Source organism: Anopheles maculipalpis, chromosome 2RL, assembly GCF_943734695.1.
Source record: "Anopheles maculipalpis chromosome 2RL, idAnoMacuDA_375_x, whole genome shotgun sequence".
Classification (NCBI taxonomy): Eukaryota; Metazoa; Arthropoda; class Insecta; order Diptera; family Culicidae; genus Anopheles; species Anopheles maculipalpis.
This window is the reverse complement of record NC_064871.1, coordinates 69,193,858-69,212,996: the sequence shown is the minus strand read 5'-3', so window position 1 is coordinate 69,212,996 and position 19,139 is coordinate 69,193,858. Positions and strand designations below refer to the sequence as shown.

Here is a 19,139-nt window from a genome sequence, read left to right as displayed (position 1 = left end):
GTTGGGATTGAGGTGATGCAATTCGATTGCACCATCTGATGCATTTTTTGGGACAAAAGATATCAAAGAATGAAGAAAACTTCCTTTATTTAGGCCTTTATGTTATCTGGTTATGTTTAGTTTAAATAGTATTACTATTTTGTAGAACCTATCAGAAGACATGATTTAGGGGAGACTGGAGCAAAAATGAGTACATTCTTCTTGGCTAAACAACTTTCAAAGATGTAAGGTCTACTATAGTGAGACGGTCCGGATGGGATTTAAACCTCGAATTTAATTTGCTGGATAATGACTCTAGCACTCTTTTCGCTTTATACTCACTCACTTCTCCAGGAGTCAAATGTCACTTCTCACTGTAGTGAGAATTGCCTGTTCACTATAGTGAGCTAGATTATGTTCTAACCAAGTCAACAAAATCTCACTTCCTACAATCTCTGTCTGCTATAATGAGCAGACACTTCTCACTATTGTGATTTTCGGTTTACCTTTCGGTTTACTCGTTCACTCACTCTTTGTGCCGACTAATGACTCACTCTTTTTGCTTTATTTTCACTCCTCATTTACTCACGCACTCTGTAAAAGAGATTGTAAAACGCTCCTTGAACCTCAGAGTCGGTCAGGGTGTCTCTTTGGACCCGCTGGCCAGGGTGGCCTCGCGGAAAACAAGGGAGTCTTGCCGTCTAGGGAGGGGTTTGACAGGTCTCCATGGACCTCTATTCTACCTACAGAATCCAAGTAGCTTAATCCACTACTATTGGATCCTATGCACCCTCCCAAGAGATTCACTCATGGTATTACTTCGCACACAGCCCAGTGAGCAACATCTTATTTCTCACTATAGTGAGAAGTGTCTGCTAACTTTAATGAGAAGTGAGATATTGTTGCCTGGGAGAGTGAGTGAGTGAATGAATGAGTGAGAGAGTGACCGAGTGAGTATGAACCGACAAGAGTGAGTGAGTGAAACCATAATTTCTCATGTACGATTAAACTCACTCTATCACGCTCTAGTATGAGTGCAACACACTCATCCCGTCATTCTATAGAGCTCATTTTGACATACTCCCTAAAACGGATCATTAAGATATATTTTCCATGTCTTTTTCTGATTCGCTTAGTGCTATACAGCTAAGTAATTTTGAATCCCTTAGTACATACAAAGATACAATATTCACACGCCAGCAGATCACCACTTAGCTGACTCAACGTGCGCTTCACAGCTCGACACGTTGTACCAACCTCAACTAGCTATTCGATGACTGCCGGCGCCACATTGTCGCGACCGTAGCGCATTTTATGTGCACGATGTACCTTTTGCGTGCAGAAACTTCTACGGTTGATAAGGGAGCGAGAGCTTGTAAAATATGAAATTATTACACCATTTCAGAATAGTAATCTTCAAGTAGTTAGAAGATATTAGAGATCAATTTTGTTGGTGTATCCGGTGCCATCTTGTCAAGAGACTTGAGTCTACCACCCATCATAGAACACCACAATAGCTCAGCAGTGTTTCCATCTGAAATCTCGGTATCTTGGAGCGAGAGTGGGCGAAGTAAACACATATTGATGATGGGAGGTCATCGTTCACAAGCGGGCGAACAGTTTTCGAAGCACCTGTGATAAGATAATCAAGAGAAAACACACGATACCATTTCTTGGCGCTCAATTTTTTTTCTTCACCCTTCTTGTTATCGGATGGAGCTAGGCTAGTGTGTGTGCGTACATGTAAAGTTCTTTCGCTATTGAACGAAACTGATAAGCTTTCTTTTCTTGGCGAAAGGGCAATAGTTTTCTTGGGGGAACCTAGTTGCAATTGTGATTCGCCACATTCTGGTCATCTTGAATCGAACCGCACTAGGTTGATCTTTGATAACGATAAAAGTGAAACGCTCGTAACCATCCCAACCGTCAACCGGTCCGTAGTGACAATCTCGACCAGCGGTCAGATCCAGGATATCGCAAAACCCAATCCACTTCACATCGATGTCGATCATTTTCGGTTCGGAAATGAAAGCAATTTATTTGCTGTCGGTTGGTTTGATTTATTTCTGCAAATCCGTTACCAGTCTGGGTAGGTTGCAAGCGTCCGATTGTCTTCGCCGGCGTGCCACGCATTCATGAACATGTTGCACTGTTGACACAGCACCCAAAAGCGAACACAATTGTGTGGAGCTTCTCGTTCAAACAGTGGTGTAATTCAATATTTCAGAAGAACCAAACACAACGTTAACGCCGGTGGAAAATTACAAAACCAATCCGTACTGCTTCCGGTTTACGTGGATGGGCCCGAAGTACAACAAGGACACACCGTACAAAAATCTGAGCTGCGACAACATCCTGAAGAAGGCGAAAGGTATCCCGTGCTTTCATCCACTGGTCATAACGAGTGAGTATGCCCGATCCGCTGTTACGAGTTCTTCGTGGCCACTGTGTAGTTTGGTTTGTTTATTTTTCCCTCCAATTGGTGTTTTTTGCTGTGATGTGTCCTTCCTCTAGACAACACGAACGTACCGGACACTAACTACATGTGGGAAGAGTATAAGGATAAGCCGTCTCAAATCGCCTGCCGGCTGGTACGTGGCGAGGTGTGCGCCCGGTACTCTTACCGCTACAACGGTGCAAGTAAGTGTCGCACTACTTTGTTGCGGTGCTTTGAAGAGCCTTTTGCGTCACAACTTGTTGCCTGTGTGTTAACGTTGGGGTGTGCGGGGTGTGACATTTTTTTTCGCAGTCGAAAACATCACCTACATGTGTGCCAAACTGAACGTGGACAATGAATCGTCTACCTCGTCCAGCTGCTTCAAGGAGGACCGGCAAGGTCGCGAGATTGAGGTGTGCGTTTGCGAATCGGCCGCTGGCCGTACGCCCTGCAATCGATCGGCGATCGTACTGGCGGATAGTGCTCCCGTCGCTCCGATGATGCTGGCGCTGGCCATGATCCAGTTGTTGCTAATAAAGTGTTTGCAGATGCGGTAGTTGGTGCTAGAAAGTTTGCGGTCTGTGTGTTTTTTTTTTTTTGGTTCCGCCATATTTGTGACAAAGAATCAATCAACATCGCATTTTGGGTGGTTTTTGGAGTGCAGTAGAGTTGAAATCAGTGCTAGTGATTGTGTCGGTGATAGTGATGGTGTACGCGGTGCTTTAAATTGGATAAGAAAGACACTCAATGTCACACAATGATAACAAGGACACAAGCCCAGTAGCGTCTAGTAAAAGGGGTCCCGCGTTAGCAGCTTTGCAGTAGTAGCTTCGCAGTATGGGTCTCGTATTGGGGTGGCCGCATACGGGAGTAAGGGGCTCTTACTTGTACGTGTGACTCCTCAAAACGAAAAGAGATCCCCTCGGTCAGCACTCCATACCGTCTAGGTCCTACAAAGACATTGATCCGCCACTGCACAAACCTCGCGACGAATTTGACCAAATATCAAATTGTATTCCTTAGTTCTCTGTATGTTTCATTATCAATTACCTCCCATCAGAACTTTATCAGTAGTTTAAAAATGTACTGTGAATACGGATGTTGAGATAGCTTCCAGGTTCTGAAAACTTCAGAAATCGAATATGACACAAACAGCCAATAAGCGTGACAGTATCGATTCTGCGGCCAGTGGCCTCCTAGCGAGAAGATATATTCATCCATCTCGCAAAAGCTATGAGCCCCAGAATGGGCAGACACTCGCCAGGGATATCTTCACACCAGGCGCCGGTAGCTGGTGCGTGGAGTCACCGGAGTCAAACCACGGATGGACAGTTCGAGCGTGAAAAAGGCACATCACACATTTTCCGCTGACATTAGCAAATTAATGACCGGTTCGGTTTTGGCTGCTGCCGGCGCATCAGCTCCGTAACACGGACAGCACCGAAGAGGTACCCGCTTTTCATCCCATGGAAACGGACTTTTGTGCGACGGCTCGTCGGCTCACAAGCTCCAAGCCCTAAACCGCAACGCGGTTTAGACACAAACCGGTAAGGATACGGCTGTCCGCCTGCCGAACCGGTTTGCTTATGATGTGCATGTGACGTCTGTGTAAAGGTTTCATCATTTTTGCCGAGTTTGCAGAAACATCGTGGTTTCGTAGCGTGGTCTAGTTCCGGGACATCTCAGTTGGCTCCGGTCGGCTTTTCTCCAGTAGGATAGTATGTAGTAGTAGTTGGATGATTTGAAAGTGAGGCGCCGGCTGACGGTTGGGCTGAGAAAGCGAGAAAGTTTCGCTGCACTAAAAACGGGCGACAGAACATCCCGGGCACTGACGAACCAGTTGAAACAGGGACTGCGGGTCCTGGTGAGAGGAAGAAGGTGTTTGTGATACGAAACCAAGCTCCGCCCCCGGGAGGCTTTTGGAATTCTCATTTCATATGCAGCAGTGTTATTTGATACGAGCGTTTGGCATTATTGAATTTTCCATTTTCTCCACCGACAACGGACGAGCTTGCCATTGACGATTCGGCACACCGGTTTCCCCCGTTTTCGGTGCACACCGGCGCTACACCGTTTATGCAAATTACGTAAAACGCATTTGCGCGTGCATTCGCCGCATTTGCAATAAACACGCGGACACAGTATACTGACGTGGAATAAATGTACGATTTTCAGTGCAGCAGTACAGCAGCACTAACGGTGGGGGAATGGGGTAATAAGGATTCCGGAAATCGGTGCATTCTTTACGGTTGGGCCCTCTTAAATGTGTGCTGCTGACCGATCCAATTAGCGATTGATACGCCGATCCGTGTGACGGTTAAAGGGCGCAAGAGATTTCAAGCACAGCAAACGTAACTGCCAAGTACACGTTTAGGGACGTTTTTTCGCCGAGCTTCTCAAAATGAGTCCAATAAAAATAAATTGCTTGCTTGTGAATTGTGCATAACAAAAAAAAAAAAAAACAAGATGGATGTTTTGGAGAACCAAGGAAAGGTTCATGTAGGCAACCTTAATCTAGATCGATCGAAAGCTTCGAGAGAAGTTCGCTCAAGAGCGCCGTATCCGTGGACGTGTATCAGATAAGAAGCGATTTTACAGCCCCCTTCCCTCTCCATGAGTAAGCACTCGAAACGCTTTATAGCCTGCGACAAAAGCGACCAGGATGTTCTGTTTCTGCGGCCGAGATGTCTCCTATTTGTCAACACGAAAATGGTACTTCGGGCTAGTTGGTATTCGGTCTGGTGCAACGTGTGCTGGTAGCTTATCTGGATTGATGTAGTGCAGCAGTAGGTTACTGCGTGTGTATGTGTGTGTGTGTTTTGTGAGTGTACTTTATAACCATCCCAATGTCAATTCGGCTACTGGTGGACATTTTCGTGTACTCGCCACAGTACTTCGGCAAGTGAAGCTGCAAATTGGCTCGTGTTTTCTTGCCTCAGTTTTTTAGTATCGCTCGAAGGCGATACTAAAATGTTATCACATGCTTCTGCTTCCCTATATAACATGAGCTTCCTTGGTTCGATGAGGTGCCCCCAGCCACTGCCAGACAGTCGAACCAGTTTTACATGCTTTGTACATTTATATTGTCCTAGTGCAATAAAAAGAAAAGATCTGTTTGCTCGTTTCACTGCAGTGATGCGGCTGTTTTTAAACTAAACCTGAAACCACACTCGTTCGATCGGATACGGCCAAATTCGAAAGAACGACTAAAAAAACTGGAAAGCCTGTGTAGCCGGAAAACCAGCTCGACAAAATTTGCTACAGTAAGCGGATGTTTAAGTAGCTCCAAGCTCCACCGAACCTGGTTCAAGCCAGCAGCCGTTTGCAAAATTGGTCAAGTGAAAAAAAAAAAAAACGAAAGAAATGAGAATTTCTGGAGATGCATACGAAATGGGCGGAAGGATATGTGCTCGACAAAAAAAAAGGAAGCAAAACAAGCTGCCCCAAAGTGTAAGGCACGACGAGCCGGAAATGCTATGGCAAGTAAATGCAAACATTCAAATGATGTAAGTTCTTCGCTTTCTTGCCGTTCAATGTCATTTTCTTTCTGCTCTATTTTGCAGTCGCTGCTAAAGTTCTCCGGTCGAGTACATCCTACGGGGGCATCCCGTTTTGGGCGGTTATATGTTTAGCGATGCACAGCAGAGTTCTGCCCGGTAAAATGCATCGACGACCATTGTGGGCCGTAACGATGTCCCTTTTGGCGTGCAATCGGCATAGTGATGACGCTGGTTCCACACCAGTACTTTCGCTGGTGAACTCTTTCCAGACATTTAAACTGCTCTAACACACACACAGACACCGAATGATCTGATCGCAACATTTCCCAGCGTGACCAAGCGCATGGCACTTGTTTTGCTCATTCTCATCACGTTCGTTACACGCGAAGAACCAACCGAATGCACAGGAGGCTAACAACAAAAAATAGTGAATCTCCTTCTCGGGACAAAATCATCCCATTGATGCCAACGCAACCCTACAACACACTCCGCGATCGCTCAGTGTGGGTAGGGGCCAGGCAGGCAATTGAATCCCCGTTTGCAGAAGGCAAATTTGCGTCCACAGCATTGACATTCGAGAATGGCCGCCCGGCCGCCATTGCTGACACCGTGACACTGAACCGGGGAAGCAATGTCACAAGACGTGCGGACAGTTTGCTGAACAATTTTTCTCAATGTACCCGGCGTGGACGTGATTTGTTGCCGGTTCGTTTCAAATGCATGATGTCAGCAGTGGTGTGTCATTTGTATCAATTTTTCTCCCTGTTTTTCACGAGTCGGATTCGGAACCGGTACGTCTGTTCTTACGTGTAGCTTTTATTCCTGCTGGATAGCGAGACTCCCAAAAAATCACTTATTCAAGATCACATCTTAGTAGGCGGTTTAAAGCACACCGAAGCTTTGCGGCTCTGACAAAGTTGTGGAGCAGTATGAAGTGCTTTTTTTAAATGAAAAAATGGAAGATATTCTATGCTGCTCCTAGAGGCTTGCAGTAAAGCAAATCAGAGATTTGAAGTACATCCTTAATTAAATTAAATGAATTAATTTAATTCCATGCTAATGATAATGGAGAAGCTATGAGGAGCTTTTCACCTCAAGGATGATCTGGAGCAGATACGACTTTTCTAAGCTTGCGTCTGCAATTAATTTCTTGTCCAATCCTTGTTCAAAGCGCGGAGAACAAGACACTCTGGATAAGAATATCTTTTCCTTAACCATGTAACATCATTCAAGGTAAAGTAGAAACTCATGTCGGATACGTATCCGAAACTCACGGCGAAACTCACATGCAGGCAGCTTAAAATGGCGACGCATCGTATGCTTTCTCCGAGCCCAATCGGATCACCGACGATGGACGCATGGATCGGCTTATCTTTTTGCTACCATCAACACATCCCGACACTAAAACCCGAACGTTATTTATCGTTTCAATTTGCTGGTTAATGGCATGGTTAAGGAGACCTCTCACCTCGCTTTTCGGTTGCGCTATGTCACCAAGCTAGAGGGACGGGAGATTCTTCACCCATGTGCCCATGGATGGTTGAGGAATCTCTTCCGGACGGTGAAGCGGTTGGTTGGTTCGTAAAATTTTAATTAGAATCCGATCATAAAGAACAACCCTTCAGGAACAGGAACGGAAATGCGTGCCAAGAGAGTGGCACGTGGCTGTTCCTTCGTAACGTTGTTGCAATAAATTTCATCCACTTACACGGCGGAGACCCGTGTAACGCTTGGCACCTGGTAAGAAGAAAATGGCAAATTTTCACCGTTGAATATAACCGAACCCGTTCCGGGTAACCAGGCGTACGGTAGCCGGTGTGGCACCTTTGTTGAAGATTTTCGGACGTTAATCCTTGGTAAATATTCCTCCCTTCTATTGTGCGCGTCCCGATGGTGGCCGATGAAAGAAGGTATCGTCGTACGCTGGTGTGTTTGATAATAGATTATCCCATAACTTGCGCCCCCCAAAACGAGCGATGGCTTAGTATACACTTAGTATATGTTTTGTCTGCATATCGCTTGTCCGAGGTGCGTTGTGCGAAAACACACTCTTTCCTTAAACTTAAAACGCTGTGACCTGGATGGAACGGGAATGTGGGTTCAGCTGCTCGGTATGCATAATCGAGTGCAACGGCATCCGGTTTCCGGTCCAAGGCCATATGGTGTGGTTTTGCGTTGCGATGCTTCTTGACGGATGTATACCGTTGCCGGGTTGTCTGCTGTAAGGAAGCTCTACAGTGCGGACCAGTGGACCTTCTATACTGCCCACAACCACACTACGCTGCTGCTTCTGGTTCTGGTTGGTGATGTTCATATGGCTAAAGTTTTCCCGAGAAGACCAATCTACTAACTACCGCTTACGGGTGGAACGTTTTTAGCGTCACTTTGCGGCAAGGTTTGGTAGCTCGAATGCCAATGCTTCAGGTGTGGAGTGAATGCTGCACACTGCGGATGGTTGAGTGGGTTCACTTTCGAGGGCACTTTGCAAACTCCTGCCTTTGTGTGGGTGTGCCCCACCCACAAAAGCCAAACATAAAACATTCATTATAGCAATGGACAAACATCACTATCTTAAACACCTTGCCTTCTTGTGTCCTTGTGGCAGGGTGAAACTGTATTGGCGAACCGTTTGATAAGTGTTGGAGATACTTTCTTTTTTGTTTTTGTTTTATAAAGAAGTTATATGAGCAGTAGAATTCATTTTAAAGTTCTGTATGTGACTGTTTTTTTGTAAATGTTCTGCACAACTTGGTATATTTGTACAGCCAACTCGCTCAAGGTTGGTTGATGTTCTCTTTAAACTTTTCAATCAGTTTTCCCCACAACATGAGGGTTTTTTGTACTTGCCACAACACCAGCTTCCATTTTCCTTAAGCTATAGAGCAAATTTACCCAAAAACCCACTTTAACACAAATGATGTTTCATCCTTTAACGTGAGGGTAAGTTTTAGCGTCTCCCAGTAAAGACGAGTTGGCAAACAGGTGAGTGAGAGTTTGCCGGTGGAATACTATCTGCACCCGTACGTTACGCACACACGAGGCAGGAGGATATGTTTAGAAGACACTTTTAACTTTTATTTATAATTAGTTTTTTGATTTGCACTCCCTGGCGGTAAGGTTGCACAAATACGGTTTGTTGGTTGGCTCTGGCTAGCATGTTTCGGTATTTTGGGAACGTGTGAGGTCAGAAATAGTTTTGCCCAACTCGCGTAGGTTCGGTGTGCTCGGATCTTCAGCCTTTGAAATGCTCGGACGAGACGAGGCCACACTTTGCGTACTTATCGATAAAATCTAAACACACTTTCGCCAAGAGGTAAACTTTTGTGGGTGTGCAGGAAAAAAGGACATCTTTGTAGAAAATTGCTAAAACCGACTAGCCGTTTAGCTACGCTGTTCTTCTATCTGTCGGATGTTTGATGCGGCCGGTGATGGTGACCCGTTTCTTTCGAATTCGAATAAAAGGCACTCACTTTGTGTGGTGTTTTTAAATGTATGCAGGGGAAGCACACGAGGCGGAAAGAATGTGGCGGGGTTTGCACTTTTCAATTAAATAAAATGGTTTCCATAATAGTGGGCTATTTTAAAGGTCACAAGGTTAGATTCTTTGGGAAAAATATGCTTTCGATGTACTTTGCAGATAGGAACATAGAAAAGGAATGGTTTAGAGGATCGAACAGGTGTGATAATTATTTTCAAAACGTTGAAAGTTTATGTAATGGTTTTATTAAAACAAACTGAACTTTTTTTCTCCTTTTTTGAGGAACGGCCTGGTTGTATTGCTAGACATATTAATACCACGTAGTGAGGAGAAACAGTTCTCACTACGGGGGATAATCCGGATGGGACTTGAACCCCGGTTTTGTCGTGTAAAGATTCGCACCGTTGTAGCCTGTACAAACGGACCAGCCCTTCAATGCTTTTTTAATTAATTATTTGTTATATTTATACAAATATCATCTTCTTAATATTATCTTATCAGTTACGATTTATTTTGCTTTTCATAAGAACTAAAAACTCATTTCATGTGTTCTAAATTTGTGTTCTAAAAAATGTGTTCTAAAAAAAATATTTAAAATACCTGACTTTGTAGAATTTTTCCCGCGTTTTTCATAAAGGACCATGCGTCTCCTTCATATGCTTGTCAACCATAGTCCGGACTTCGTTCACCGATACCTAATCACCGCGGCACTTGGTTTTCACTCAACTTACTGAACGGTGTTTGCTTTTGGTAGTTTATACATTATTTCACACAGATATATTGATATCGCACGGTAGGACCGGACCTCGAATCCCATCCCAATTTCCCCATAGTGAGGTTTGACTAATCGGCTACGTTGTATAAGCAAGTAAAGTGAGCAATAAGATGACCGGCATGATCTAGAAGCTAAAATCTGTGCGACCTGTTAATCAGAATTGTATGACCGTTGTTCATTGCCTCGGAAAATATTAACCTAGCATTAAAATCTGTGAAGTCTATTAAGAGCCCGGACTACTTCGTGAAAGAAATAATAAAGGTCTTAAGCTCAATGTTTGAGAAATCATTCCGTATATCTCTTGTTTGGCCTGATTGCACATTGTGGTATTGCCGGCAATGTAAAGGCAGACCAATTGGCCAAAAAGGATGCTTCGGAAGGGTCCTTTTTCGACAGGCTTATCCTACCTCACGACTACATGCGTGCCTCACTGTCTCTTTGCAAGGTTTGGTGGCAGAGTTTGTGGGACACCGATGAGCTCGGGAGGTTGTGTTGAAAGAAGAAGTTGCTCCGACCGATGCCATGGACGGACAAACCATCTAAAGGGAGAAAGAGGCCACGAACAAAACCATAAACTCGAGGATCGCACACTATCAGAAACTCTCCAAATGGATGGATGGATGGATGAACCGAACATAACAACGGAACAATATGGGATATGGTGCCCTTTCACGGCTCGGAGAAGGAAATGTCTCCCAGCAAAGATGAAAGGAGCATCTTACTTTTAAGTTAACAATAAGCAACGCCGTCCCTTATGCATTAAAAAAATATATACACCTCTTGTTTTTGTATTGTGTTACCGCTCTTTGTCTATTTTACTAAAATGTTTTATTGAAGCCGTTTAAAAATTTTGTTCAACATGACCATGACCAACGTCACATGCCAGGAGAAGGTGGATGGAAAACTCTCAGGGTCGTTTGCTACCACCAAAAGCCTGCGTCAGGGAGATGGACGCGTCTGTCTCCTATTCCACTTGGTGCTAGAGAGAGCCATCCGTGACTCGGAGGTAGAGACTTCGGGAACCATCTTCTATAAGTCAACCCAGATCCTGCCATACGTTGATAATATAGACATCATTAGTCTGCGGCTCTCCCAGGTAGCAGAGGCCTACCAAAGGATCGAGCAGGCATCAGAAAACCTCAGGTTGCAGATTAACTAGGCAAAGACCAAATTGATGATGGCACCAACAGAGGCCCTGCTAAGAAATCCGGAACTACGTGAGGGTGATGTACGGATAGGTGATCGCAAATTTGAAGCCGTCCAAAACTTCACCTGTCTCGGGTCAAAAGTCAGCAGCGAAAACAGCATAGAGACGGAGTTGCGCGCTAGGATAATGACGGCCAGTCGGTCATTCTACAGCCTGAGGAAACATCCCACCTCAAAAAACCTGTCGCGACGGTCGAAGCTGGGACTGTATCGTACCTTAATAGTCCCAGTACTCACATACGCCTCTGAGACATGGCGGCCCTGTCCAAAACAGACGAAGCCGTCTTGGCCGCGATCAAGAGGAAGATGCTCAGAAGGATCGTTGGATGTGTGGAAGGACAATGGAGGAGCCGCTACAACGACGAGCTGTACGAACTGTATAATGACCTCACTGTCGTGCAGCGAATTAGGCTCGCCAGGCTCCGATGGGCCAGCTAGCAATGGGCGTTTGCGTAAAAAAAACTTCTGCTCTCTCTTCTGCCTAGTGATTGAATAAGCAAATCCTTGCCTCTCCCGATATCATCGTTAAGGTACCCAGCGACGACTACCACTTGAACCGTTTCTTAACAAAGACTTTAAATATTTTTTAATGTAAAAGTTTTGAATGATAGATTGTCTTGCATACTTAATTGCACTCTCAATGCTCGTCATGGCATTGTTATTTTTTTCTAGAATAGATTGCCATATTTTTTACGTACACAATGCTTTCTCACTACGAATTGTGGTTAGGAAAAACAGACGGTACTCCAGGTTCGTGTACATTAAGCCTACTCGTTGATACACGCATGCTATCGGTCAGTTTTTTTTTGTTTATCTACATTCAAATAACCTCACCAACAATCATCACGATGTAGGAAATACAAAAAAAACACTCTTCATACACGTTGGCTTTTCGTACGCCACTCAGCGTAGCACACTCGCGTAAGCCACTCCACACCAGACAGTTGATCCGTGCCACTTATGTGCCACGTACTGACTGACCGACTGACCGGAAATGACGGCTAAAGAATACGTGTTGCGCTTTCCCGGAACTATTTATGGCTGTCCGTCCGAATGCGGCGTACCGTGATGGTTCCGCGGTGTGTCGAATCATTGAAACCGAACGCAACGGTTCGGTCTTTACGGTGAAGCTTTTCAATGATTTTAATCTAGACATACTTTCAATCACAGACTCTCACCCTGTTCCATTGTTTCATTGGAAAGAGTAGTGGGTTTTGTTCTCACTTTTTCGCTATTGCCCGAGGCTCTTCGATCGATCTCGTTGATTAATACAAAATCGTTGAGTTTCCCATTGAGTGTGCCCGTGTTTTGTTGGGCTTTTGTTGTGGGCTTTATTATTCCCGTTGAAAATTTGCTGCAGAAATATCCTTGTCAGCGGATATTGATGAATGATGTGATACTGGAGAATTGATTGTAAAAAAGCGTAAGCATAATGGTTTAATGAGTAAACCATCGAAATAGAAATAGGTTGATCATTCTACTAGGGTGATTGTACCAGCATTCGTTGGAGGATGCGTTTTTGGCAGGTGTGTAAAATGAAAATAAGAATGAAAATATCGTAATGAAAAATTATTTCTACTACTCTAACTACTTTTAAAAAGAAAAAAAGCTACTGTTACAGGACCGGGGTTCAAATCCCATCCGGATCGTCCCCCCATAGTGAAGACTGACTATCCAACTACGTGGTATCGCCAAGTCCAGTGAGCCATCCGATGGCCAGCGTGACCTTACGATCGTTAAGCCAATAAGAAGGAGAAATAAATGATAATTTTTGCCAATTCAAGCTTGTGTGGTTTCAGAGTGGTTTTCAAGATCAGAAATTTGACTTCGTTGAGCTCGTGCGTTCATTCGAACAATGTGTAGGCCAATCATTTCGTTTGAGGCCGCAGTCGACTCCACAGTATGTGTGGATTAGTGTTATACGTGCTGAGCAAGAAAGAAAAAGATGATTTAATTTTTTCTAATAAATGAATTAAATAAACTCTTCGAAAAGAGTTTTACCAACTCGTTTGTAATTTGAATCGTAAAGAGTTTTTTCAATGCTTTTGAGAGTCGTCATGATGAAACTCACTCTGAATGAGTTGCCAGTCGGCAGAAAGGTTCGATTTTCATAGAGTTTTAACAATTAACTTAGGATTCGAATCGCAAAGGATTTTGTTTTCACTCCTTGGGAGTCGATATCATAAGACTTACTCTGAAAGAGTTGTTGGTCGGCAGAGAAATTCGAATAGCAAATAGTTGGCATTCGAATCAGAGTTTTGAAAACTGTTTTAAGATTGAAAGCGCAGCGAGTTGTCCGTCCACCCCCGGTTCGTTGAAAAATGGGAGCAAAGCTGTATTTTTTGTTTTATTAATGTAGGATCCTGACCATACCGCAAGGAGCAAAATAATGCTAAAGTTTGATTCAAATCTCAAAACATTGTAAACGGAAACAATCTTTGATATTTTAAAAACTAAAATAGTACCACAGTCAACTGTAATTAATACAATGAATAAGGGTATTTGATTTATGAGCTTAACAGTGAATAAACTGCCGAATACGGATAAAGCTATCTTAGGTACGATGTTAAATGTTTAATGGGTAATTGAGAAGTTCTAGCTAGTGTTGTGAAATGAGCAGTACTGAACCTCACTCACTCCCCTCATTAAAAAGAGTGAGCATTCTGCTCCCTCATCGTGAACTGAGGTTCCTATTTTTTACTGTTTGAATGTACATGGGTTACCATCTCAGCTGGTGAGGAAAGAGGTAGCTCATTGAGATATCTCTTTTTTGCTGTTCGGATATGCGTTTGACACCATCTCAGCTCGTGAGGAAAGAGGTAGCTCTTTTCTCGCCTCACTTGAGTGAGCATTTGCTCCTCCTCAGCTCATTAGATTGAGGTATTTATTCACAACACTAGTTCTAGCTAATATAAAATAAGGTAAGTTGGTTTAAATAGAACATTTGTACATTGAGCGTTTGTTTCTTTAAGCTTCTGTAGCAGTTACGGGAAAAGAGACTCCGGGGTCAACTCCAGACCCATGATTCTTAAGTCAGCTCCTGAGCCTCTGGTACGCTCCGTTTCGCCCATCACCAGAGTATAGTGTATAAAATGCAAAAGTTCATAGATAAGATTATTTATTGAGCCTAATTTTATGCAAAGTGCATAGCAAAGAAGAAGAGAGAGAGAGAAAAAGAGGAGAAAAACGGACTATAGACAAAGAGAAAGGAAGAAAGATTACTGAAGTGCTACAAAAGAGCAAAAGAGTTCAGTACGAAAATAAATTCTAAAGCATTTTTTGTCATTCTGGTGCAAACATAGTCGAAATACGTCTCCAATATAAGTTCATATATTGACTTTATTTATTTTTTACATTTCTTCTTAACAGATTAATCCATTAGTATAGTCTTCTTTTCCTCCTTCGCTGCTCGGGCTGCCATTTTTGGTGTTATTGGCACAATTTTAACCTTTCCCGCCTGGTCATTCAGATTGCTGGCGACATGGTGTAGCACTGTCATTGTAAAAAAAATGGTCCAATACAAAAAACCTATTTCAACTTTTTAGAGAAGTAGTTTCCATAATAGATATATGAGTGGCCTTATTGTTATGTCCATTTCTGTTTACAGCTAAATGAGATTCTCATATCCCTTCTTTTATAAACTTCTCTTTTGCACAGAAGCTCAACTTTTATATTGAAGTTTTACATGCATCGGTACATTTTGGGGGGTATCTACTGAACTATCGATACGAATGCTGTTTACAAAATCATCCCCACAAACCCTTACGCCCCAATCCTTTCACCCTGGGACGAAACACAGTTGAAACAGATACCACACCCGAGGATTAGAAGGATACGTGACGAAATCTGGTCAAACAAGATTAAAATCACTGCAAACAACCGGCCCGGGTTGCCGATCCCTAAGGGCATACGTTACAGCTGTTTGTTGATTGAATCGGATCCGAAACGTACCGACCAAGAAGCGGCACTACACACGAGAGCATGAGCGGATATATTCGGGGATCGAAATAGTAAATGCCCCTGGGGGGTATGCAATCAATCGTTCTGCTACATGCTTCTTTGCTCGCTAGAAAATCGCCCATAATGATAAGAGGCTTTAAAAAAAACTGAGCATCGAAAAAAAAAGGTTTCGCGTTCTAATGGATCCGAACGAACCATCAATGTTCACTTTATCGACGGTGATCCCATCGGTAAATCCTGAGATGGTTTTTTTCCCTCCCTTTTCCTCTGTGCTTTAAGCTGAATAAAATCGACTCACGATTGCGGACAATGGCGACGAAAAACCGTCGACGTGCAAACAGGTAATGCAGTCCGAACGATGCCCAAACCTATTAGCTAGTAAAATTACCTTTTTCTCAACGAAGCTTGTTAGCTTTTTGTCCGTAAATGAAATTGTGCGTGTAGGTGTGTGTGTGTTTATTAGTTCTCGTTAGCCATTTAAAACCGTGCCGTTTTCCAATCACCATTTTCGGTGGGTTCTATTAGCCATTTGATGCAATAGGAATGGTCGGTGCGTGTGAATATTTCGCTCCTAAAATAAAAAACCTAAAATCCCAAAAAGAAACAACTTGCAACCATCAGTAACAAAAGCAATGAGATAAAATCGACAATCGAAAATTTAGTCCACTCTCCAATAACCACCGCCCAGCACCGATGCTCGTAATCGTGTCCCACTCGTACGGTGCGCTGATCCGCTAAATCTTTCGTGCTTGTAACGATGAGCACCACCATAAGAGGGTAACGTACGAATCTTGGACGCACGGTCGTACTGCGTTCGGAAATGGTTTTGTCCATTTTCACTGACCAAACGGTTATCGAGTTCTGGATGGGATGGCTTTCGGATTGGAAAAACCATGATAAATGCCTTAGAAAAGCTTATCTTATCTACCGAGCTGGCTTTGTGCTGTTTCGGTCCAGTGAAAACAGGTACACACTTTGGCCATCGGCAGCAAGAGGCGTCCAGCATTGTTGAAGGCTCCCGTTTGGGGCGCATCATTCGATCAGAATGCCCCTCTGGCTTTTCTCCAGGAACGGAAAGTTAATACAAATTGTAGAGAATTAATAGCATCCAATCTGGGATTAGAGAAAAAAAAGGGCAAGTTTGTTTGTGTTTTGGGCACCATGGGACGGTAGTTTTCGTCTGTTGGGTGGAGAGGAGTAGTGTATGCTGTTTGTTTTGGCGGGAGTCAATTTTCTCTAGGTCTCCCAATTTTATGCCCTTCTGAATTTTCTCAGTGCAGTAGAACTGGCACGAACGGCGCTGTGGAAAATAATGCCCCGTGTGGTGAAGGCTGAATTCTAATAATTGCTAGGTTATGTGATTTATAAACCCTCTGTGGGAAGGTTGCCCTGTAGAGTGGGTAGAGTGGTTTGGTGTATATGCTATTATATGCGATTTTACAGCTGAATGCATGGAAGCTTGAAGTTTAAGGAGGAGCAACTCGAATGGGGGTCGAAGAACATGAGAAGACTGTTCGTTAATTTGAATCAGCATTGGCGTTCTATCAAAAGAGGGTTGACGGAATTGACTGCCAGTAGTTTTATAAAGAGTGTGTAAAAAATAATTTATACTTAAGTTTAATTGAAACACTTGACATGACATTGAATAGCTTATTAGTAGACTTTTTGATGCCACTTAGTTGGATAGTCAGTTCTCCACTGAATTGAAGCCCTGCACTCTACTTGGGAGGACATTTGTTGTGAAGTAAAAAATGCACTGCAGTAGAAAAATATTACAGATCTGCTCTTGACATGTCAGCGAATTGTTTTTATGTCTTATTTACGGCCATCTAGCGAGATCGGTGTGGTAAGATTGTACTAAAACTTTTAATGCCATAAAAGTGTGTGTTTAGTGTCGCTCAAATTGATGGACTTTTGGATGGATGGATGGATCGTCCGTCGTGTCGTTACATTGTCATACGTGTTATTAACATTTTTTATAATAATAATCTTACTACATGCATCAGCAGAACAGCGTGCTGTACACATGATGTCGACACAATAACTGACCTGAAATATTTTTTTTAAATTTCGTAATGACTGCCTTAATAACGACTGCCAAAATCTAATCTTATATCTAGCTTAATAATACATCAAACTTATATCCTATTTTGAGTGTAGACATTTCCTTCTCCCTCAATTCAAGTGCACCTTATCCCGGGTGGGCTCGGTTGTGGATGTTGTTGCTGCCAGGTATGGTTCTAATGCTAAGTTCTGCTAAGGAGTTGGCGCCTCTTTGGAGCATCGTGCCGTGGAGACTATCAACTGGTTCTCAAGAAAACCCAGTTTGTTGCGGATATTTTGAGGTGTTCGCCACTCCATATCGTTACCAGCATTTGGATGTTGTGGCTGGCGGCCCCACCATCGGCAGGTCGCACGAGTCCGAAAGCCACTACAACTTTATGAAGCTACAGTAGCATCTAACTCACGCATTCCGCCAACAGTAAAGCCGCCAGTCACAGCTACACGTCGTCCGAACCTAATTCAATTGGTTCAGAGATCCAATGTTGTCGCTGGCGATCCTGACGCTTGCAGAGCGTTTGGAGCCGACAACCACAATAACCCTGTAAGGTTACTGCAGAATCGAATCCAGACATTCCGCCAACGAAAAGGTCGCCAGTTACGACCTTAGATCTGCTAAACCAATTTTTATTGATTCTGGGGCCGAAATAACGTATGGCGCATGTTGACGCTACAAAAAACAAATAAACATGACAAAATACAATCCGCTAATAGGACGATAGTGCGTACAATCTACGGGAAGGGAGAGGGGCAGGGATTAAAGGACGATTCCCATCTCTTTGGCGATGTCAAACAGAATCCGCGCATATTCGTAGTCCTTCTGTCCCAGGGTATCGCGCATCGGCACAGCCGGGGATCTTCCTGATGCTCGAAAGGCTGCTAAGAGTCCGGGTCTAGCCGGATCGAACTCCACACATGACAAAAGGATGTGGTCAAAGTTGTGGTATCCTTTGCTACAGCTACAAGTCGGCGCTACCTATACGTTGAAGATGTGCGTTCATGCATGCGAATAAATGCACGATCTACCGGGAGCCCGTAAAAGCAGAGAAACCTGTGGTGAGATGGAGTGTTGGAACCTCCCGAGTTCGTCCTCATCACATGCTCTGCCAGCGGGCCATACACAGGTGTTGTGGGGTGCGAAGAAACTCGTGAGGGGGAATCGACCTCTCAAAAATGCTGCCTTCGGAGGCACCTCGTTTCGCCAAGGAGTCTGCTTTTTCATACCTGAAAATATTAACATGTACAAAATAAAAAATTCGCAGATAACTGATTGCTAGAAATCTGTGAGGTAACTAACAAAAGCCTTTTATTAATTGTTAATAAGCCATTCGCTGGTCGGCGGGACCTTAAGGTCGTTAAGCCCAGAAGAAGAAGAGCTATCATCTAGCAATTGACGCGATAATTACTTGCAAGCTTTGAAATAAGATATTCATTAAAGAATGCAGTTAGAAAATGTTGATTCCAGAGAAATCAAAAAGTAAATGGACAACAGGGAGATCAAGAAGTAATAATTATAACCCGGTAAGTCCCGTGTTTGGATATTGAAGGTATTGAGGGTATTGAATCTCGTCTGGGCCATCTCCCTGCATACAGCACTGAGCAATTTATCTACGGGCAGCGCTCTAGAGGTTGGAGAGCCAAAGAAGAAAGCGAAATCAGGATATTTCTTTGTGGTATGCTAATATTTATAGTGAATTTTAAACATTGTTATATTTATAGTTATTGCACAATAATAATCACTAA

At 43.5% G+C, this 19,139-nt stretch overlaps 1 protein-coding gene across 1 annotated transcript; it reads left to right on the top strand.

Moving 5' to 3' along the window:
* The first annotated feature begins 1,980 nt into the window (after window positions 1–1,980).
* Window positions 1,981–2,986, top strand: LOC126556320 (uncharacterized). The gene is made up of 4 exons (XM_050211566.1): window positions 1,981–2,068; window positions 2,207–2,383; window positions 2,494–2,619; window positions 2,729–2,986. The coding sequence occupies exons 1-4, from the start codon at window positions 1,981–1,983 to the stop codon at window positions 2,971–2,973; spliced, it is 636 nt and encodes a 211-aa protein (XP_050067523.1). The 3' UTR covers window positions 2,974–2,986.
* Window positions 2,987–19,139: the final 16,153 nt, after the last annotated feature.